We start from the raw sequence: 22,110 nt of genomic DNA on the forward strand, positions 1-22,110 counted from the left end.
ACCTCCCGTGGTGCAACCTGAGGCCATTTCCTCTTGTCCCATTGCACCACAACCTCCTTGCCAGGAGCTGCAGAGAGCGATGAGGTCGCCCCTCAGCCTCCTCTTCTCCAGGCTGAACAGCCCCAGGTCCCTCAGCTGCTCCCACAACCTCTGTTCTCCAGCCACTTCCCCAGCTCCAGCTCCGTTCCCTTCTCCAGGTGCGCTCCAGCCCCTCAAAGTCCTTCTTGGAGTGAGGGACTCAAATCTGAACCCAGGATTAGGAGCGCAGCCCCACCAGCGCCAAGGGCAGGGGTAGGATGACTTCCCTGCTCCTGCTGGCCACCCCATGGCTGATCCAAGCCAGGTGCTGTCGGCTTTCTTGGGAAGATTGGGCCACTGCTGGCTCACGTTCAGCTGCAGCCACCCAACATCCCAGGTCCTTTTCCTCCAGGCAGTTCTCCAGCCGCTCTTTCCCAGGCCTGGAGCATCGCATGAGGTTGTTGTGACCCAAGCGCAGGACCTGGCACTTGGCCTTGTTGAACCCCATCACGTTGGCCTCAGCCACGGATCCAGCCTGTCCGGGTCCCTCTGCAGAGCCCTCCTGCGCTCCAGCAGATCCACACTCCCACCCAGCTTAGTGTCACCTCCAAAGTGACTGAGGGAGTGTTCGATCCCTTCATCTAGATCATGGATAAAGATATTAAGCAAGACTGGCCCCAGCGCTGAACCCTGGGGACACCACTTGTGACCTGCCACCAACTAGATTTCACTCTATTCACCACAACCCTGGGCTCAGCCAGATAAACCCCAGCTCCTCCCTTGGCTTAAGGTCTTGCTCTCAGCAGCAGAACGAAGCACGGTGACGCACGGCCAACCTCTGCTCCACGCAGGGAGCAGATAAACCGCAGCCAGGCCCATCCGACAGCTCGGCTTTTGAGGGACTCCGTCCTCAGATCTCCCCTGATGGCTAACGGGACAGAGACCACCACATCTCAGGGATAGGAGTGACACGCTCCATGGCTGCTCCAGCATCACACCAGGGGGATGCAGGCCTGCAGGGACAACTCACGAGCTATGACCACCCTGGTCCCACCGCAGCATCTCCGTGTCCAACCGGGACACGTCGTGAAAAAGTGCGGAGAGGAGAAAGAGGCAAAGCTAGGAGCTGGCAAAGGATCTTGGCAACGGGGTCACTGGAAGGAGGTTGGATCCACCCAGGGTGGACAAGTCAAGTTTGAGGGTCAAGCATGTCAGGGAGCAAAAGCAAAGTCCATGCCAAACCTCAGGTATCAGCCCCACCAGGAGTTTTGGGACCTGAAGTTGGATTTCAGAGGACCAGAGTACTTTGGGTTGGAAGGGACCTTCAGAGACCATCCAGTTCCAACCCCCTGGAATGGGCAGGGACACCTCTCACAGGATCAGGGACTCAAAGCTCCATCCAACCTGTCCAAACACTCTCTGTCAAGAAGGAGTCAGCTTGGTTTCGTTCAACAAGCTATCCATAGTACTTGCTTTTTACATCACCAGCATCGGTTTTCTTTCCGGGCACTGACGAGACCCCACTTCATCTTCATGCTGCTTTTCCTGCTGCCACAAACCATTCCCAGCCACACGGGAAGCAAAATTTTGTATAAACCCCTGCACTGCTCTCCAAACACCCAAGTAATCAAAGGGACATCGATTTCCAGGGGTGACTCACAGCCACGTGCAGTTCTTAACCGTGAACATCGGCCCAGGGCCTGGAAGGCGGTGGGAGCTCCACCCTTGTAGGTGCTCAAACCGCAACTGCTGAGGAGCTGATATCCACCTGGGAAGGCTCTTTGCCAGAGACACAACTGCACCTCTCGCTGGGACAGAGTGACAGAACCCTCACTTGTTTCTAAATCAGACTCCAGCATCTGGATTCACAGCTTTTAATTTCATATGTTTGCTTGGGTGGCTTGCGAGTCACTGTCTGATAAACCCAAATCAACACACTTGGTGCTTTCTGAGCCCATATTGCTCAGCTCAGCCACACGTTTGCCTCAAAAGGATAATAAAGGCATCACTGTTTGTGCAAATCCAGCTTTGATCCTGCCTTAAGGCCTTCACAGCACCCTGCAGGCTGTGGGATTCGTGCCATCGGAAACACTGACGCAAGTGTTGAGGCGTGAGATTCCTTACCCACCCTCACGGAACCATCGCGTCCCACATCACAGGCTGCTCACGTGCTGCTGAGCAAAGAAAAATCGCTGCTCTGCGTCGGGATGCGCATGGAACTGTCTTAAAAACCCCCTGGCTAACGCTGAGACTTGGTCACTACAGGAACATTTTCACTGGGGACAGGGAAAAACATAGTTGAGTTTTAGCCCAGCGGAGCCCTCACCAGCCGGAATCTACATCTAAAGAGTTGGAAGAGCCTCAGGAATCCAGATCAGGACAGATCCCAGCGCGTGCTGCCCGTGGCTGGGGTGGTTTCCCAGTTTTAAGCTCGCAAGGAGCAGGTGGGAACCCCTCGGTCACCAGACCCAGTCTCCTGCCCAGGGGGTAGAGCAGCACCCTGGCTTTACGTACACAAGTTGAAAGCCGACGACCCCAACCAGCAACACCCCCTGCGTGTGGAGCAGCAAGGAAAGTGCTCAGGATGCAGAGAACACCCTCCCTGCCTCCTCCACCCTCCTCCACTCTGGAATAAACCCTCCAGATGAGCCATCGGAGCCGGAATAAACAAAGCATTGGCAGCTCGTTAAAGGCGGATTCCCAGGAGAAGGTATTTCTTGTATCCACTTGTAATCCAGGATGCTGCCCCCATTCCACAGGCTGATGGCATTCCTGCTTGATCGGAGAAGCTCCTCTTGGCTCTGGCTCAAGGAAGCGCTGATGTTCCTCTTGGGCAAAGCAAAGCAGAAGGACCATCCGCAACGTTCCGGCCCCTCCGGCTGAATCCAGTCCTCCTTGGGATGCACACACTTACCTGAATCCACCTCTAGGGCACACGGGGAGAGAAGGGGAGGCGAGATCCTGGCGAGGTTGCTCCTTACCTTATGTACACTTTTGGGATTTTCCAGCCACGCATAATACATTTCCTCCACGTAGTTGGAACTAGTCCCACTCAGAAAGGGCTCGGCAGCCACCGGCGCGCTGTAGCACCGGATCTGTTGGAACGTCCTGGGTGCTGCCGGCCTGTGCTGAGAAATTGTCTTTACAGTCTGTGAGGCCGTCAACGGCCGCAGCTTTGCTGCACAAGTCCTTAAATTAAGCATCTTTGTCCTGGTGCCTCACACCAAGTTCCTGGAGAGAGAGAGAAGGGAAAAGCGGGTTAGGAATTCTTGCAGAGATCCTCTCTGCTCTGCCTGTATCAGCCCCCAGCCGCAGAGAACTGAGCTTCAGATCATTTCTTAATTCGTATTAATCCACCCTGGCTGATGGATGCGTCTCTCACAGGTGGGAAACGCAGTTTGGACTCCTGAGGCTCAGCACAGCCCTGTCCTCACACGCACGGCACCAACATCAGCCTCGACACAGCAGCAGGAAGCAGATTTCTCCAACAGGGCCTCGAGCGCAGCGTCACAGCCCCCTGCGCCTTCTCCCACGGGCACACGCGCACAGAACACGGCTTGCTCGGCACTGAAACACTATCTGGACAGAGGGCACCAGCTCCCCACACCCTTTCATTCAGTTCCCAGCCAACTCCTTCTCCAAGAACAAATCCATGACGTTACTTTTGTGATTCCTCTTCACAGAATCATCTTTTTGCTTTAAACAGGAAGCCCCTCTCTAGGACACGTGGGTTCCAGCAACACAGCCGGGCATGAAGTTAAAATAGAGCAGTAAAGCACCAAGGGCGCTGGACAAAAATCATTCCCAGCTGGGTTCTAACACCCAACACCACGTTTCCCTTCGTGCTGAGCTGGTCGAGCCTCACGGGGTGACCTGCACAAGCCACAGGAGGACACATCTCACACCGACCCTGCAGGGAAGCTTCTTCCACTGCTTTGCCGGGTCAAAAGCCTTGGGTTCTGTTCTTGCTGCGTGGCCCTGCAACCAGTCTGCATGACCAAGGTTTTCTCCTCGCTGGTTGGTGTCACGTGCACCAGGATGGAACTGGGCAGAGGCTTTCTTCGTCTCGGCACAGCAGCCGAGATGTGGGCACCAGGCCAGACCATTTAGAACTATGGAATCATGGAATGGTTTGGGTTGGCAAGGGCCTCAAAGTCCATCCAATTCCAACCCCTTGCCATGGGCAGGGGCACCTCCCACTGGATCAGGGGCTCCAAGCCCCATCCAACCTGGCCTTGAACCCCTCCAGCGATGGGGCAGCCACAACTTTTCTGGGCAACCTGGGCCAGGGCCTCCCAATCCTCACAAGGAAGCATTTCATCCCAAGATCTCATCAAAATCTTCCCTCTTGCAGCTGAAAACCATTCCCCTCATCCTATCCCCACATTCCTGATCAAAAGCCTCTCCCCAGCTTTCCTGGAGCCCCTTTCTGTACTGGAAGCTGCTCTAAGGTCTCCCCAGAGCCTTCTCTTCTCCAGGATGAACAATACCAACTCTTTCAGCCTGGTCTTGTATGGGAGGTGCTCCAGCCTTCCAATCACCTCCGTAGCATCCTCTGTAACTTGCTCCAACAGATCCATGTCCTTCCTGTGCTGAGAATTCCAGAACTGGATGCAGGGCTCCAGGTGGGGTCTCACCAGAGCGGAGCAGAGGGGCAGAATCCCCTCCCTCACCCTGCTGGTCCCACAGCTTTGGGTGCAACCCAGTGTTGGTGTCTTTGGCAGCTCACATTGAGCTTCTCATCTACCAATACCCCACGCCCTTCTCCTCAGGGCTGCTCCCAATCCATTCTCCACCCAGCTTGGATTTGTACTTTGGATTGCCCTGACCCAGGTGCAGGACCTTGGCCTTGTTCAACTCCACAAGGTTCGCACTGGTCACCTCTCCAGCCTGTCCAGATCGCTCCATCACTCCTCCTCAGAAGCTCAGACCCAAGAAAGCTGACACAGCTGAAGGAGGCAGCTCTCTCCTGCCTAGAAAATCCAGAAACCAATCACGAGCTGGCATAGGACCTCTCGAGGGTTCCCCAGCAACGTCCACCTGGCAGCTCCTGGCAGGGCACAGCCCCGCACAGACCAGAATGTCTGGGGTTACCCACGTCCAACCAACCGCTACAGCCCAAGGTGCAAGATCTTCTTTGGGGAAGCGCCTGCACTCGGAGTCAGCTGTTCTTGGAGCTGCCCTTTCCACCCAGCTCCTCCTGCACGAGGCAGGACGGAGGCTGGAGGTGACCCAGCTGGCCGGGTTCCACATCTCCGACCAGTTTAACCAGCACAGCCCAACGTCACAGCGGCTGTCGCATATTCACCAGGTTAAAACAAAGCTTTGAGTGGACAGAGAAGAAAAATACATCTGCGTGACCAGCGTTTTGCGAGCCAGGCTTCCAGACTGGCCTGGCTGAATCCAGCTCTGACTGCTCAGCACGCTTCTTGCCCCAAACCACATACGATTTGGATCCAAGGAGCCTGAGAAAGCTCCAGGATTGCTCTAACGTGGCCAAGGTGTTTTACAGGCTCCCCCAGGGAAGAATGAAAAGCTCCTCGTGCCCTGCACCCTGCTCGCTCGCTCACACCCATGGTCACACCAGGACCAGGAGAAGCAAGAGATGGAAGCAAGGGCAGGACAGCAAGCACGGAAGCACTGGATGTTTTCCCAGCTTACTCGCCTCAGACTTAAGCAGCAAAATGCCTGTGGATATTTTAGAGAGACGAAAGGATCTGGTGCTCGAACAGGCACACACAGCAGGGAAACAGCTTAGGATGGAAGCATGGGAAGTGTCTCCAGTTTTGGTGCTGCCACTGGGCAGCGTCCTGGTTTGAAAAACAGGGCAGGGGGATGTTGATAACGGGGTTTGATCCAAAATGAGCAGCACCAGGCGGTCTTTGAGGGCCTCTTGCTGAAAGGGCCGGCTTCCCGAAGGCACAGGAGCAAGCGAGCTCGGAGCTGGGACGTTCCCAGGGCAGCGCAGGAGAAAGGGCAGAGGAGCCGGAGCCAAGATCGCCAGGGTCACACGTGGACAAGGGTCATGTGCGAAGTCAGAGCTGAGGAGGAGGCGTCGGGGAGCAGAAACCCAGGCAAATCCCACCCCAAATCCCAGGCAAATCCCACCCCAAATCCCAGGCAAATCCCACCCCAAATCCCACCGTGGGGCCACAGGGGGGCACATTCGCCACAACAGGGCAGGGGGGGGGACACCGCTGGGACATCCCTGCCCCAGCAGCCGTGACCCCCATGCTTTTGGGGTAAAACCAGAACGAAGCAGGCACTAAAAGAAGCAGCAGGGCCACAGGATCTGGGCCCAGCGCCCCCAGAAGAGCGGGGCCTGAGGGGAGGGGGGGGGAACAGAGGGAGCCTGGACACGGAGGGGTGGGGGGGAAGACCCGGGGAGGGGCTGGGGGTCCCGTGGAGCAGCCGGGGTGCAGGGTTGGCTTGCAGAAAGGGGGGTCCCCGAGCCAAGCCCGGCGCCCGCCGCCGCCCCGAGCGCCGCTCCCATTGGCCAGGCCGCGCTTCCCCTCCGGCGCCGGCTCCGCCCCCAGGCGCCCGGGCGGCGGCTCCAAGGACACCGCGGACACCCCCCCCGCCCCTACCCCGGGCCCCGCGTTTCCCCAGCCTCGTCCACCCCCACCACGCCGGCCCCGGGTCCCGCGCGGCCCCCGCCCCGCCCGGAGCTCGTACCGGCACGTCCGCCCGCCCCGCTGGCCGCCGCCGCTCTGACAGCGCGCGGCACCGCCCGCCCCGCGCGCCGCTGACGTCACCGCCCGGCCACGCCCCCTGCCCCGCGCGCCGCGCGTGCGCAGTCCCTTCCCGCGCGCCGGACGGGCGGGGCGGGGGCGCGTGGTCATGAGGGGGCGTGGCCAGAAGGGACTGAGGCGGGAGGGGGCGGGGCCAGGGAGGGGGCGGGGTTAATGGGGAGGGGAGGGGACCCCATGGAGTCACAGGATCACCAGGGGGGAAACACCCCCAGGATCATCGAGTCCAACCATTCCCATCAATCACTAACGCATGTCCCTCAGCACCTCATCCACCCGTCCCTTAAACCCCTCCAGGGAAGGGGACTCAACCCCCTCCCTGGGCAGCCTCTGCCAGGGACCAATCACCCTTTTTGTGAAAAATTCTTTCCTGCTGTCCAGCCTGACCCTCCCCTGGTGGAGCTTGAGGCCATTCCCTCTCGTCCTGTCCCCTGCCCCTTGGGAGAAGAGCCCAGCTCCCTCCTCTCCACAACCTCCTCTCAGGGAGTTGCAGAGAGCAATGAGGTCTCCCCTCAGCCTCCTCCAGGCTAAACACCCCCAGCTCTCTCAGCCGCTCCTCGCAATCCTTGTTCTCCAGCCCCTTCCCCAGCTTCGTTGCTCTTCTCTGGACTCACTCCAGAGCCTCAACATCCTCCTTGTGGGGAGGGCCCAGAACTGACCCCAGGATTCGAGGAGCGGTCTCATCAGGGCCGAGTCCAGAGGGAGAAGAACCTCCCTGGCCCTGCTGGCCACGCCGTGTCTGATCCAAGCCAAGATGCCCTTGGCCTTCTTGGCCCCCTGGGCCCCTGCTGGCTCCTGTTCAGTCATGTCCCAGGGTCCCCTTGGCTTGGTCACATACACACACACACACGGGCTGGGGACACTACATGGTAACCCTACGGCAGCCTCAGGACCCAACCCCCAGCCTGGGATCCACACACACACACAGCCTGCAGACTCCCCCATGGTTTCCAGCAGTCCTAGCTGATTGGGGCAGTTCCCCTGGACTGGAGGCTGGTTGAGGTTGTGTCTACAAGAAGGGTCGCAGGGAGGATGCAGGGAACTCCAGGCCCATCAGTCTGACCTCAGTGCCAGGGAAAGTCATGGAGCAGGTGATATTGAGTGCGATCATGAAGCACATGCAAGAGAACCGGGGGATCAGGCCCAGTCAACACGGGTTCACGAAGGGCAGGTCTTGCCAAACTAACCTGATCGCCTTCTATGACAAAGTCACTCGGCTGTTGGATGAGGGAAAGGCTGTGGATGGATCTTCCTGGACTTCAGTAAAGCCTTTGATATGGTTTCTCACAGCATTCTGCTTCAGAAACTGTCACCTCTGGGCTGGACGCTCTCCTGGGTGGAAAACTGGTTGGATTGAGGGCCCAGAGAGTGGTGGGAAATGGAGTTAACTCCAGCTGGAGGCCAGTGACAAGTGGTGTCCCCAGGGCTCAGGGCTGGGTCCAGCCCTGTTCAGTGTCTTTATCAACGACCTGGATGAAGGCATCGAGGGCACCCTTAGCAAGTTTGTGGATGACACTGAGCTGGGTGGAAGCTGGATCTGCTGGAGGGTCGGGAGGCTCCAGAGGGATCTGAACAGGCTGGATCCATGGGCTGAGACCAACAGGATGAGGTTTCACAAGGCCAAACGCCGGGTCCTGCACTTGGGGCACAACAACCCCCTGCAGCCTGGGGGTTGGCTCACCCTTCCCCAGCTTGAGGTCATCCCCACAGCCTCAACGTCCTCACACCCCACAGCCCAAGCACCCCCATGGCTTGCAGACCCCACTACAGCCCAGGCACCCCCCAAGGGTCTGGGCACCCCACAGTGTCCTGGGGACACAACCACGTCCTGAGCAGCCCTCCCCAATAACCTGGGAACTCCACGTCTCCTGGGGATCCCACCACAGCCTGGGCATCTCCCCCCACCACGGGCTGGGGCACCTGGGCATCCACCCCACAGCTTCATTAAATCAGCCCCCCCCCCATGTCCTCAGCACCCCTCTCGCAGCCTGAGCACCCCCAAACAGGCTGGGGTTCCCCAATAGTCTGGGTTCACCCCCCAACAGCCTAGGACCTACACACAGCCTGGGAGCCACACACACAGCCTGAGCACCTCCAAACAGCCTGAGCACCCCCCAAACAGCCTGGGACCCCTCAACAGCCTGGGACCCACACACAGCCTGAGCACCCCCAAATAACCTGAGCACCCCCCAATAGCCTGGGACCCACACACACAGCCTGAGCACCCCCAAACAGACTGAGACCCACACACAGCTTGAGCACCCCCAAACAGACTGAGACCTCCACACAGCCTGAGCACCTCCAAACAGCCTGGGGCCCCCATACAGCCTGGGACCCCCACACAGCCTGGGACCCCCACATAGCTTGAGCACCCTGCAACAGCCTGGGACTCCCCAGCAGTCTAGGACCCCCATACAGCCTGAGCACCCCCCAACAGCCTGGGCACCCCACACCGTTAGGGCACCCATGGCCTGGGGGTGTCCCAGGGTGCAGACGGGGCCGGGCAGGCAGCGGGGCGTGGGGAGTTTTGGGGTTGCTGGCAATTTCCTGCAGGTGAGTCACGGCTGCTGCCGCCGGCGATTTTGGGAAGTGAAAGGGGTGTCAGGAAAGCACCCTGAGAGCCGCGGACACGCACATCCCGGGCCAGCAGCATGGCGCAACCGCCTGCGGCCACGGAGCAAGAGGGGAGCAACGAGGGACCCCGAAGCACCTTGTCTTCAAAGCATCTCCAAGGGCCATGGCCCCAAAGCACCATGTTCCCAAGGACCATGGCCCCAAGGGCTGTATCCCCAAAGCATCACGTCCCCAAGGGCCATGTCCCCAAAGCATCATGTCCCCAAGAGCCATGTCCCCAAAGCACCATGTCCCCAAGGGCCATGTCCCCAAAGCACCATGTCCCCAAGTGCTGTATCCCCAAATCATCACGTCCCCAAGGGCCATGTCCCCAAAGCACCATGTTCCCAAGTGCTGTATCCCCAAATCATCACGTCCCCAAGGGCACCAAGTCCCCAGAGCACCATGTCCCCAAGTGCTGTATCCCCAAATCATCACGTCCCCAAGGGCACCAAGTCCCCAGAGCACCATGTCCCCAAGTGCTGTATCCCCAAAGCATCACGTCCCCAAGGGCCGTGTCCCCAAATCACTACATCCCCAAGGGCACCAAGTCCCCAGAGCACCATGTCCCCAAGGGCCATGTCCCCGGGGCATAGCAGGTAGGCACAAGGGGCCAAGGGGACAGCGGGGTCCCACACCCTCTGATTACAGGGCGATGGGGACAGGATGGGGAGAGCCCTGGGCAGCCAGGAGGAAGCTGTGGGGAAATGGTGGAGTGGCAGCGCTTGCATCAGCAGCTCCTTCCGGGGTGGCCGCAGTCCCAGCCCTGGGGAAGCTGGACATCATCGTGGCCATCGCGGCCCCACTGGGCTGTGGCCGCCCCTGTTGGGGCAGTGTGGCCACTGAGGGTGACACGTGGGCACCAGCCCCACACACTGACCCCAGACATCGCCCCTGCTCTGCCCCACACCCCAACCCCAGACATCAGTTTTTCTGGGCTCTTCTCCCAAGGGACAGGGGACAGGACGAGAGGGAATGGCCTCAAGCTCCACCAGGGGAGGGTCAGGCTGGACAGCAGGAAAAAACATTTCATGGAAAGGGTCATTGGTCCCTGGCAGAGGCTGCCCAGGGAGGGGGTTGAGTCACCTTCCCTGGAGGGTTTAAGGGCCGGGTGGATGAGGTGCTGAGGGACATGAGTTAGTGATTGATGGGAATGGTTGGACTCAATGATTGGGTGGGTCCTTTCCAACCTGGTGATTCTATGATTCTGTGATGGCTCCTGCTCCCTGCCCCACACCCCAAACCCATCCATATCCCATCCAAACCCATCCCAGCAGGGATCCTGCTCCTCACCCCACACATTCAGCCCCACAGCTCCACAGCCCTCCTGGTATTGCCAGAGGAACTGGGCAAAGCCGCGTGTTGCGAAAGGTGGAAACCCCGCTCTGACGGCGCTTCCTTCCAGCGACTCTTGAAAACCCAGCGCCCCAGCGCCGGGCTCAGACCGTGCCCGGGCAGCGTCGCAGGCAGGACAAGCCCGAGCAGGCAGCCAAACCTCACCAGATACCAGCAGGTTTTCACGGTTGGTGGAGATGGCGTTCGTTCCCGATTTGGACACGCTGGAGAGCAGCAGGTAGGTGTGGACGTACCGGGTGGGACGTTGAGAACAAGGTGCTACCCTGGTGCCACGGTGACTCTGGTGTCACCATTTCTTTTTTTTCCTTCCAGCATGAGTGAGGAAACATTCTATGGCCCCGAGTGCCTTCGGCTGCAGGAGGTAATGCTGGGGCAGTGGTGGGAGTGGTATTTGGACCTCGATGATCGGGAAGCTGAGCTCTCCCCTGTGGGCATCAAGATTCCAATATTGCATGTACGCTGGGGCAAACGGCCGATGCCTTGGTGAATCTGCAATATTAGCAGCAAGCACGGAGCAAACGGCCCATGTTCTCACGCTTGTAGCTTGTTGAGACCTTGGAATCTTTATTAAGACCCGTGGGTTAATAGGAGAGGAATGCGCTAGGTGGACAACATGAAGATAAGGGGCACGTCTGCGGAAAACAGGGGGGTTGCACTCTGTCACTGCACTGCGGGTGGAAATTCACTGGGTGGAAATTCACTGGCGTAGGCCAGTGGCATCTTGGCTTGGATCAGACCCGGCGTGGCCAGCAGGGCCAGGGAGGTTCTTCTCCCTCTGGACTCGGCCCTGGGGAGACCGCTCCTCGAATCCTGGGGTCAGTCCTGGCCCCTCACCACAAGAAGGATGTTGAGGCTCTGGAGTGAGTCCAGAGAAGAGCAACGAAGCTGGGGAAGGGGCTGGAGAACAAGGATTGCGAGGAGCGGCTGAGAGAGCTGGGGGTGTTTAGCCTGGAGAAGAGGAGGCTGAGGGGAGACCTCATTGCTCTCTGCAACTCCCTGAGAGGAGGTTGTGGAGAGGAGGGAGCTGGGCTCTTCTCCCCAGGGACAGGGGACAGGACGAGAGGGAATGGCCTCAAGCTCCACCAGGGGAAAAATTTTTCATGGAAAGGGTGATTGGTCCCTGTCAGAGGCTGCCCAGGGAGGGGGTTGAGTCCCCTTCCCTGGAGGGGTTTAAGGGACGGGTGGACGAGGTGCTGAGGGACATGGGGTAGTGATTGATGGGAATGGTTGGATTTGATGATCCGATGGGTCTTTTCCAACCTGGTGATTCTATGATTCTATAAGGTTTGCATTCTCTAAATAAAGTTGATCTCGATTGTTGCCCCCATCGACAAGGTCCGTGCCTTAATCGCTACACTCACCCTACACCTCTTTCCCTCCCCAGAAACCCTGCCTGGACTTGGACATGACGTGTCCTCAAGTGGACATCCAGGTGACAGTGACCGAGGGACACTCCACAAGGACCTTTCGCCAGGCTGCCACCCTCATGGTGGCCGTGACCAAGCTCCTAAAGCAGCCGGGGCCCAGGGACTTTGCCGACAGTGACCTTGGGTGCTTCCTGGATGATCTTTTCGGTATGAGGGGGTGATGTTGAGGGCATCGCCCCATCCAGGGGATGCTCTTGGGGGATACTTTTGGACCCCAGTGCATTGGTGTCCCCTGACTGTCTCCCTCCTCTGCAGAGCCCGTCCCCTTCCAGCGGGTCGAGAGCAGCCGCGCCGGGGCACCCGTCTACCGCTACACCCGCTCCCAGTCCTTTGACATCCTAGACATCGACCAAAAGTGCTTCGTCCTCGAGTCGCCCACCCAGCTGGTGGCCCTGCACCTCCAGGGACCCTCTGCTGGGCGGAAAGGTGAGGGGACGCAGTCCATTCTCAAGCTCCCTGGGACCACCTGAGAGCCACCCCGCGGCCCCGGGACCACCCCTTAACCCACCCCTTCTCTCTGCAGTGAAGCTCAACATTGCCCTGTACCGTCCGCGGGCATCGCAGGGTGATTCAAGCAACGGGCGGCTGCCTGTGGCTTTGGGCATCAAAGGCTACCAGCTCTACATGTCGTGCGTGATGGGTGGCACCGAGCCTGTGCTGCAGCTGGAGGTGAGCAGGAGGTCCTGCTGGCTCCATCATTTGGGGAGCTGGGGGCTCCTTCTTGCTCTGAACCCCATCTCGTCTCCCCGGGTTGTAGGAAGCCGACATCAGGAAGGACATCGAGAGCGCGGAGCTGATCCGCTTCATCTTCTACCGCCTGGACAGCCCGGCCGAGGGGACCACGCGCTTCGAGTCGGCCGCCTTCCCAGGCTGGTTCATCTGCACCTCCCTGCAGCCGCGCCAGCCCGTCGGCATCACCAACCAGCCTGACCAGGTCAACATCGCTACCTACGAGCTGAGCAGGCGCTGAGGGGTCCCAGCCCAAGCCAACCCAACCCAACCGGCAGTTGCTGGTTTCCAGGCCGTATGTACCGAGTACAAACCTCTCCAGGACCCCCGTCCCCCATCTATTTCAGGTGAAATAGCAGCTCTGGGCCCTGTGGGCCTGCATCACCCTGAGTTTTACTTATTTATTTGGTCCGTCCCATGCTTTTGTACTTATTTATTGTGTCCGCTGCTTGCTTTTAACTTATCTACGTTTTGTCAGAAACGGTGGTTTTGTTATTGGGAATGAGGGAAATAAAAGGTTTCCCAAGACTGCGTGGCTCAGCGCGTTGCTCTCAAACAGTGTGGACTGGGGAAGTGATTCTCCCCCTGTGCTCCGCACCACGGAGGCCAATCCTCAAAGCCTGGGGTCACTTTTGGGTCCCTCACTCTAAGAAAGACATTGAGCTCCTGGAGTGGGACCAGAAAAGAGTGACCAAGAGTGAAAGGCTGTGGATGGATCTTCCTGGACTTCAGTAAAGCCTTTGATATGGTTTCTCCCAGCATTCTGCTTCAGAAACTGTCACCTCTGGCCTGGACTCTCTCCTGGGTGGAAAACCGGTTGGATTGAAGGCCCAAAGAGTGGTGAGAAATGGAGTGAACTCCAGCTGGAGACCAGTGACAAGTGGTGTCCCCAGCGCTCAGGGCTGCGTCCAGCCCTGTTCAATGTCTTTATCAATGACCTGGATGAAGGCATCGAGTGCACCCTTAGTGAGTTTGGGGATGACACTGAGCTGGGTGGAATCTGGATCTGCTGGAGGGTTGGGAGGCTCCAAAGGGATCTGAACAGGCTGGATCCATGGGCTGAGACCAACGGGATGAGGGTTAACAAGGCCAAATGGCGGGTCCTGCCCTTGGGGCACAACAACCCTGAGCAGCTCCAGACTAGGAGAAGTCTGGCTGGAAACTGCCTGGAGGAGAAGGACCTGGGGGTGTTGGTTGAACAGGAGCCAGCAGGGGCCCAGGGGGCCAAGAAGGCCAAGGGCATCTTGGCTTGGATCAGACACGGCGTGGCCAGCAGGGCCAGGGAGGTTCTTCTCCCTCTGGACTCGGCCCTGGGGAGACCGCTCCTCGAATCCTGGGGTCAGTGCTGGCCCCTCCCCACAAGAAGGATGTTGAGGCTCTGGAGCGAGTCCAGAGAAGAGCAACGAAGCTGGTGAGGGGGCTGGAGAACAAGGATTGCGAGGAGTGTCTGAGAGAGCTGGGGGTGTTTAGCCTGGAGAAGAGGAGGCTGAGGGGAGACCTCATTGCTCTCTACAGCCGTACGAAAGGAGGTTGCGGAGAGGCGGGTGTCGGTCTCTTCTCCCAAGTGACAAGAGGGAACGGCCTCAAGCCGCATCAGGGCAAGTTCAGGCTGGCCATTAGGAAAACTCCTGCCCAGAAAGGGCTCCCAGCCCCTGCAGAGGCCGCCCACGGGGCCGCTGGGGCCCCCACCCCGGAGGGGCTAGAAGGCGGGTAACACCCCTCAGCGCGCGACTCCACGTCGCCCTCTGTGTGACGTCACGCGGCACGACCGCATGCCCCTAAGCCCCGCCCCTTAGGCTCCTCTGGCCAATCAGAGCTCGCCCCGCGCTCCCCGCGCTCCCCATTGGCCGGTTCGAAGCGGGCGGTGGCCGAGGGGGGCGGGGCGGCCGTTGGGGCGGTTGGAGCCATGGAGGGAGCGGGGGCTGGAGGTGAGGGTGGGGATATAGCGGGTAGAGGGGATATAGAGGATGGGGGACGCCGTGGGGCAGGGATATAGGGGATGGGGGATGCCGCGGGGCAGGGATATAGGGGATGGAGGATGCCGCGGGGCAGGGATATAGGGGATGGGGGATGCCGTGGGGCAGGGATATAGGGGATGGGGGATGCCGTGGGGCAGGGATATAGGGGATGGGGGATGCCGTGGGGCAGGGATATAGGGGATGGGGGACGCCGTGGGGCAGGGATATAGGGGATGGGGGATGCCGCGGGGCAGGGATATAGGGGATGGAGGATGCCGCGGGGCAGGGATATAGGGGATGGGGGATCCCGTGGGGCAGGGATATAGGGGATGGGGGATGCCGTGGGGCAGGGATGTAGGGGATGGTGGATGCCGTGGGGCAGGGATATAGGGGATGGGGGATCCCGTGGGGCAGGGATATAGGGGATGGGGGATGCCGTGGGGCAGGGATGTAGGGGATGGGGGATGCTGTGGGGCAGGGATATAGGGGATGGGGGATCCCGTGGGGCAGGGATATAGGGGATGGGGGATCCCGTGGGGCAGGGATATAGGGGATGGGGGATCCCGTGGAGCAGGGATATAGGGGATGGGGGATGCCGCGGGGCAGGGATATAGGGGATGCTGTGGGGCAGGGATATAGGGGATGGAGGATGCCGCGGGGCAGGGATATAGGGGATGCTGTGGGGCAGGGATATAGGGGATGCTGTGGGGCAGGGATATAGGGGATGGGGGATCCCGTGGGGCAGGGATATAGGGGATGGGGGATCCCGTGGGGCAGGGATATAGGGGATGGGGGATCCCGTGGGGCAGGGATATAGGGGATGGGGGATCCCGTGGGGCAGGGATATAGGGGATGGGGGATGCTGTGGGGCAGGGATCAGGTGCTGCTGTGAAATTAAAATAAACAGCTTCTTATCGGAGCTCTAAACACCGAGGTCGTGCTGCGTGCACTGTATTTTCCTCCCATCTCTTTGCAGACGAGCGGAGAAAACGGCTCCAGGACTTCCTGGCAGCCAAGGAAAAGCTGAAACAGCTGAACACCAAGTAAGTCAGGAGGAGGTTGGGCTTAGATCCCACAGCGCTTTAGATATTTAACCTTTTCTGCAGCAGCTGTTCATTCACCTGATGTCTTGTTTGTTTTCCTCCAGACCCTTTCTAAAGGACCGGACGAATCACTTAAATCCAGCCCCAGGACCCATCTTGAAAGTGGGGAGTGTAAGTAGAAATCTTTTGAGTCTGGCTTTGTGTTTCATACTTGAAGCAGGAGCAGAGCACGCAAATCGAGACAGCGAGCTCCACACATGCAGATTGCAGATAGGATCATAGAATCATAGAATCACCAGGTTGGAAGAGACCCACCGGATCATCGAGTCCAACCATTCCTATCAAACACTAAACAATGTCCCTCAGCACCTCATCCACCCGGCCCTTAAACCCCTCCAGGGAAGGGGACTCAATCCCCTCCCTGGGCAGCCTCGGACAGGGACCAATGACCCTTTCAGTGAAGAATTTTTTCCTTATGTCCTCCCCTGGTGGAGCTTGAGGCCATTCCCTCTTGTCCTGTCCCCTGTCCCTTGGGAGAAGAGCCCAGCTCCCTCCTCTCCACAACCTCCTCTCAGGGAGTTGCAGAGAGCAATGAGGTCTCCCCTCAGCCTCCTCTTCTCCAGGCTAAACACCCCCAGCTCTCTCAGACGCTCCTCGCAATCCTTGTTCTCCAGCCCCTTCCCCAGCTTCGTTGCTCTTCTCTGGACTCGCTCCAGAGCCTCAACATCCTTCTTGTGGTGAGGGGCCAGGACTGACCCCAGGATTCGAGGAGCGGTCTCCCCAGGGCCGAGTCCAGAGGGAGAAGAACCTCCCTGGCCCTGCTGGCCACGCCGTGTCTGATCCAAGCCAAGATGCCCTTGGCCTTCTTGGCCCCCTGGGCCCCTGCTGGCTCCTGTTCAACCAACACCCCCAGGTCCTTCTCCTCCAGGCAGTTTCCAGCCAGACTTCTCCCAGTCTGGAGCTGCTCAGGGTTGTTGTGCCCCAAGTGCAGGATCCGGCATTTGGCCTTGTTAAACCTCATCCCGTTGGTCTCAGCCCATGGATCCAGCCTGTTCAGATCCCTTTGGAGCCTCCCAACCCTCCAGCAGATCCAGCTTCCACTCAGCTCAGTGTCATCTCCAAACTTGCTCAGGGTGCACTCGATGCCTTCATCCAGGTCGTTGATAAAGACACTGAACAGGGCTGGACCCAGCCCTGAGCCCTGGGGACACCACTTGTCACTGGCCTCCAGCTGGAGTTCACTCCATTTCCCACCACTCTCTGGGTGGTGGCAATAAGTCTACTAATCATTTTCTAGAGGACTTTAGTGCGTGTGCAGCAGTGGCTTTGTCACAACAAGCCTTCGCACGAGCATGCTCCGGGCTGGGGGGTTGCGAGCTGCTGGGCTTTGACCCAGCTGAGCTCTCCTCAGGGCTGAGGTTTGCTCTGTCTCTCCAGGTTGCTGGGAACCAGAAGGACGTCAGAAACACAGTGAAGGACGCTCAGCGGGGTGGCAAGCTCGATGCCAAACCCACACAGCACCGGGAACCCTCCAAACCCATCCGTGCTGGCCACGCTCCTCAGCACGACCGTGTAAATACTTCTCGGAGAGCGGTGGTGTGTCCAGAGCGGCCAAGGAAGAGCACAAAGCCTCCTGTGGGGCTCGTACCAAGCACGAGCTGCTCTACGCAACCCACGGGGAGACTCCCAACTTCAGCCTCTGGTCGTCTGGATCCAGAAAGGAGCAAGAAGCCGGTACAGGAGGTTGTCACCACTGCAGAGTCTCAGACTGGAAGTGGCCACCTGGCTCTGGGGGCATCTTGCTCCCTCAATGAGGGCCTGCAGGACAGGCTCGTCTGCAACAAAGAAAACATCCGTGCACAAACCTCTCTTCACCCTGTGCTCAACAGAGTTTTTCAGGCTGATAGAAACAATTTGGGGAGCCAGAAAGTCTCAGTTCACAGACAAAGCTCAGCCATCGCGTCAAGAACCGCCACGGGCCCCAAGGACAGAATTGGAAGCCGCCAGGCTAAGGAGCAGCCAATCCAAGATAAATTCAGGAAAACGCTGCCGGGCTCGCGGAGCGTGTCTCAAAAACCCAGCGTCAAAACTCAGCAGCAGCCCCTACAAATGAAAAATGCTCCCGCGAAACCTCTGGCCTCCATCCGGCCCCAGGGGACCGCAAACCCCAAATCCAGCGGGAAGGCAGGTTGCAAGGACACGACCGTGGTGCCTCCCAGATTTGCGGCACCCTCCCGAGGGACGGCCCCTCCAACCCAGCCTCGCAGCACCTACGGCTCCAAAACTCAAACAACTGGGAGCGATTTTCGGAATAGGAGAGATGGGCTTAAAGCAGAGGTGCCGAAGGCAAGCGGGGTACAGGCTAGGCGTGTTCCCAAGACGCCAACGGCTGCGGATCGGAAGTAAGTAACGGCTTTGGCCAACTCTGTGCTCGCCTCCAGGGGACAGCAGAGTTTAAAGTGTTTAACTTGGTAAACCAACACTCACCTGGGGAAAACAGGGTCCCCAAACTCCTTATCAGCTTGCTTGGAGCTTGATGCCCCCCAAAAAAAGAGGGTGGGGATGAGATTTGGTGGTACCTTGGGTGGTTCTTGCACCAATTCAGCGTGTGGCTGCTTTCCTTTTTTGTCTTCGGGCGCACTTAAACACTTTCTTTCCCAGCCTAGAGCGTGGATGCCTTTTTTTTAAGGGCAGAAGTAGCTGAAGGTGACTAGAGGGAGATCCCAAGGAGATCTCTGACTCCAGCAGGACCAAGCAGAGCACAAGATGTTGGCCCACTAAACTGGCTGAGAGGGAATGGCCTTTAGCTGGGCTAGGGGCGGTTTAGACTGGATATTAAGAAAAATTTCTTTACTGACAGAGTGGAGAAGCACTGGTAGAGGCTGCCCAGGGCAGTGGTGGAGTCTCCATCCCTGGAGAGGTTCAAAACATTTGTAGATGTGGTGCTTCAGGACATGGTGTAGTAGGTATGGCTGTGTTGATGGTTGGACTTGATGATCTTGGAGGTCTTTTCCAACTGTAATGATTCCACTTTGCTATGAAATGCTGGTGGTGTCTGCTGGGGCTGTAACAGTGATTCCATGGCCCTTTGACAGGAAACAGCTGGAGGAGTGGTTGGCATCCAAGGGGAAAGCCTACAAGCGGCCGCCTATGATTCTGCTTCAGAAAACGGCGGTGAAGCTGCCCTGTAGAAATCCAAAGGAGAAAGAGAAGCAGGAGAAACCAGAAGAGCCCTTCCTAGAGAAGATCGACAACCTGTTGACTCAGTGCCTGAAGCTCGTTGAGGAGGTGGGAATGGGGAAAGGCTGGGCTCCTCTTCTCCTGGAGCATCCCAGGAGCTGAGGGCCATGGAGCAAGGGCTCCTGCTCGCTTGGCTGCTGTGGCCGGAGGTGACATCACGTGTAGGGAAAGCATAAAGTCCTTGTGGAATTATGGTCAGAGGCACGCAGTGAGGTGTATAAATGGGGAAAACGGAGCTATAGGGGGTCAGGGGACTGGTGGGTGTCACTGGTGTCGTTGCTAGAATCCCTCTGGACTCGGCACTGGTGAGACCGCTCCTCGAATCCTGGGGTCAGTTCTGGGCCCTCCCCACAAGAAGGATGTTGAGGCTCTGGAGCGAGTCCAGAGAAGAGCAACGAAGCTGGTGAGGGGGCTGGAGAACAAGGATTGCGAGGAGCATCTGAGAGAGCTGGGGGTGTTTAGGCTGGAGAAGAGGAGGCTGAGGGGAGACCTCATTGCTCTCTGCAACTCCCTGAGAGGAGGTTGTGGAGAGGAAGGAGCTCCCTGAGTGTCAACCTCCTTCTGAACTACGAGGTTCATTTTCTAATGGGAAAATGGAGGTCGCGAGGCTGTTTCTGTCCACATTTTATGTTAGGGATTTGCAGAACCTGGCTCCTCTGAGAATCCTGTTCCTAGAGAGCGGTTACGTGGACACCTCTCACCCTTGTCATTGATGCCTCTCTCTGGGACCTTGCTCTTCTTGCAGGGTGCCCAGGCGGAGGAGCTTTCTGCCTTGCTGTCCCGCGTGCCCCAGGCAGAGAAATTCGCCAAGTTCTGGATCTGCAAAGCCAAACTGCTCGCCCGAAACGGCCCTTTCGATGTGACGGGGTTGTACAAAGCCGCCGTCTGCGCTGGGGCTGTGGTGAGTGAGGCGTGTGCTCCTCGGTACCTCCCTGTCTCCGTACCAGCTGGTTGCCTTCTGATCCAGGGGTGGGACTTTGGGATGAGTTTAGCCATGGAATCATGGAACGGGTTGGGTTGGAAGGGACCTCAAAGCCCATAAAGTTCTACCCCTCTACGTCTTGAAACACCCCAAGTGTTGCTGTTTACCTGGGGACACTTCAGTCCATGCTTGATTCTGAGACAAAGCGAGGGGGAAGCGAAGGTTCTCGAGCATCACGAGCACCTGTGTGGTATCCAGGTGGGATTCCATCAGACCAAGCTCAGCCAAAAGCCCTCCCTGACCTCAGAGAAAGCTTCAGTCTGTATCCGTGAGCTCCAGCACGTCTCCCTCACCTCGTTAGTCCCACAGAGCTGATACTGGCCCCGCTGACCAATGGAAATGCTACAGATTCCAAGAGGGGCACAGCTGGACAAGAGTTTAAAAATACAGCCGCTAATCACAGAATCAAGGAATGGGTTGGGTTGGAAGGGACCTCACAGCCCATCCCAGTTCCACCTCCCACTGCATCAGGGGCTCAGCAGGCATGAACAGGGCCAGAGAGAGGACAGAGAGGACAACAGACCCTGGGCCACGTTGGAGCTGTAGCTGGAAGCGATGTGGAGCAGCTCTGGGCTGGGCTGGGCAGCGTAACCGCTGCGTTCAGTAGGATTTTACCCGTGCCGGGTACTGCCAGGTCTGACTTGGAGGAGGGAAATTTCTCAGGAAACGTCCTGGGTGTTGCGCCGCAGTCAAAACCTCTTCTCCTCTTCACCTCTTGCAAGTCAGGCCTGCCTTGACCTGTGTTCTGCATTCCTTGCAGCCACTCCAGGAGCTCAGAGACGTTGTCCTTGATATCTTGAAGGCCGGAGACCAAACATCGGAAGGTAACGCGTGCACGTAGGGGCTGGCTGGCAGGCTGGGGTTCCCTGCTGCTGCTGCAGGTTTGCGGTCTGTCCCAGCGCCCCGTGTCCCCGTTGACTTAGAGAGCGAGTGTTGTGAAATCTGGAATCCTGCTCTCAAAAATGGGGTGAGATTCCTCTGCCGGGGCCGGGCACAGTCCCAGGCGACTGTGGCTCCGCAGCAAGGTGCCTTTGGCTCTGTTGGAAGCGCTGCGCTGTTGGAATCCCTCCCCAGCCGCTGCTCTCGGCAACTGTGCTGTCCTTTTCCTCTCCTGCCAGGCGAAAAGGCCGAAGAGCCCGTTCCTCAGGAGCCTGCAACGCTTTGCTCGAGCGAGGAGCAGCTTGAGGCAGCGACTCCGTGCCGGACCGGGACTTCCTTGACCAGCCTGCCTGTCTCCATCAAATTACAGGTTACATCAGCGTCCAGGTAAGGCTGAGCTGCTCCTGGCAGCAGCACCCTCTGAGCCAGTGCCCCTCGGCAGATTTACTTAAAGGCTCTTGATCCTCTCTGAAGGGGAAAAGAGCTGCTGGAAGGCCGGGACCTGAAATTCCTGACGCCTGTGCGGCGCTCGGTCCGGATAGAGCGGGTTGGGAGCCGCCTCCCCGAGATGCTGAAGGACCATGACCTTGTGGTGTCATCCCTCAGTGAAATCTTGGATGCTGAGGAGGAAACTCAGTTTTTCTTCCGGAAAAACAAGGCATTGCCAGAGGTGGAGGAGCTGGAGGGGTTGAGTTCATATCCCCCAGAGAGCTGCTGAAGGGTCCTGGGGGGGTTGTAAGGCTCCTCGCTTTCCTTGTGCCACCTTGCACGGGCTCCGCTGACTTCTTTTGCTGTCCCTGAACTGTAAATATGTGGGGGTGGTAGAAAACAAACCTGTTTCACATGTATAAGCACTGTTTTAAATTAAATAAACAATTGTGTTAGAGATGCAGTGTGGCCTGGTGAGCAGTGTTGGAGACACAGCAGGAGGGGCTGCGTCCCCTGAGCTGACTTGTCCGCTGTGACGTGTCCCCTTTTTCCTGCTGTAGGATGATGTGAGTCAGACCCTGCGGTGTTCCAGGCACCTTCCAGGGCCGGGTCCTGCCCTTGGGGCACAACAACCCTGAGCAGCTCCAGACTAGGAGAAGTCTGGCTGGAAACTGCCTGGAGGAGAAG

General features: G+C 58.3%; 3 protein-coding genes across 6 annotated transcripts in view; 2 read left to right on the forward strand and 1 right to left on the reverse strand.

Annotated features, from left to right (window-relative positions):
- Positions 1-6,776, reverse strand: part of OGDH (oxoglutarate dehydrogenase) — a 35,360-nt gene extending 28,584 nt beyond the window's left edge. For all 4 annotated transcript variants that reach the window (XM_069877562.1, XM_069877559.1, XM_069877563.1 and 1 more), the window contains exons 1-2: positions 6,694-6,776; positions 3,000-3,249 (exon numbers count right to left, since the gene is read on the reverse strand). In XM_069877562.1, coding sequence (XP_069733663.1) covers positions 3,000-3,221 — 222 coding nt within the window. In that variant the 5' untranslated portion in view covers positions 3,222-3,249; positions 6,694-6,776. The remainder of the gene's footprint in view (positions 1-2,999; positions 3,250-6,693) is intronic.
- A 4,058-nt stretch (positions 6,777-10,834) lies between these two features.
- Positions 10,835-13,420, forward strand: LOC138731493 (interleukin-1 receptor antagonist protein-like). Its single transcript, XM_069877440.1, has 6 exons — positions 10,835-10,953; positions 11,049-11,097; positions 12,121-12,310; positions 12,419-12,589; positions 12,687-12,832; positions 12,921-13,420. The coding sequence occupies exons 1-6, from the start codon at positions 10,913-10,915 to the stop codon at positions 13,131-13,133; spliced, it is 810 nt and encodes a 269-aa protein (XP_069733541.1). The 5' UTR covers positions 10,835-10,912; the 3' UTR covers positions 13,134-13,420.
- Positions 13,421-14,795: 1,375 nt separating this feature from the next.
- CKAP2L (cytoskeleton associated protein 2 like) lies at positions 14,796-21,843 on the forward strand. The gene is made up of 9 exons (XM_069877394.1): positions 14,796-14,820; positions 15,827-15,893; positions 15,998-16,064; positions 17,331-18,295; positions 18,989-19,181; positions 19,879-20,034; positions 20,876-20,939; positions 21,234-21,381; positions 21,469-21,843. The coding sequence occupies exons 1-9, from the start codon at positions 14,799-14,801 to the stop codon at positions 21,710-21,712; spliced, it is 1,926 nt and encodes a 641-aa protein (XP_069733495.1). The 5' UTR covers positions 14,796-14,798; the 3' UTR covers positions 21,713-21,843.
- The last annotated feature ends 267 nt before the right edge of the window (positions 21,844-22,110 follow it).

This window comes from Phaenicophaeus curvirostris, chromosome 27 (assembly GCF_032191515.1).
Source record: "Phaenicophaeus curvirostris isolate KB17595 chromosome 27, BPBGC_Pcur_1.0, whole genome shotgun sequence".
Taxonomy (NCBI): Eukaryota; Metazoa; Chordata; class Aves; order Cuculiformes; family Cuculidae; genus Phaenicophaeus; species Phaenicophaeus curvirostris.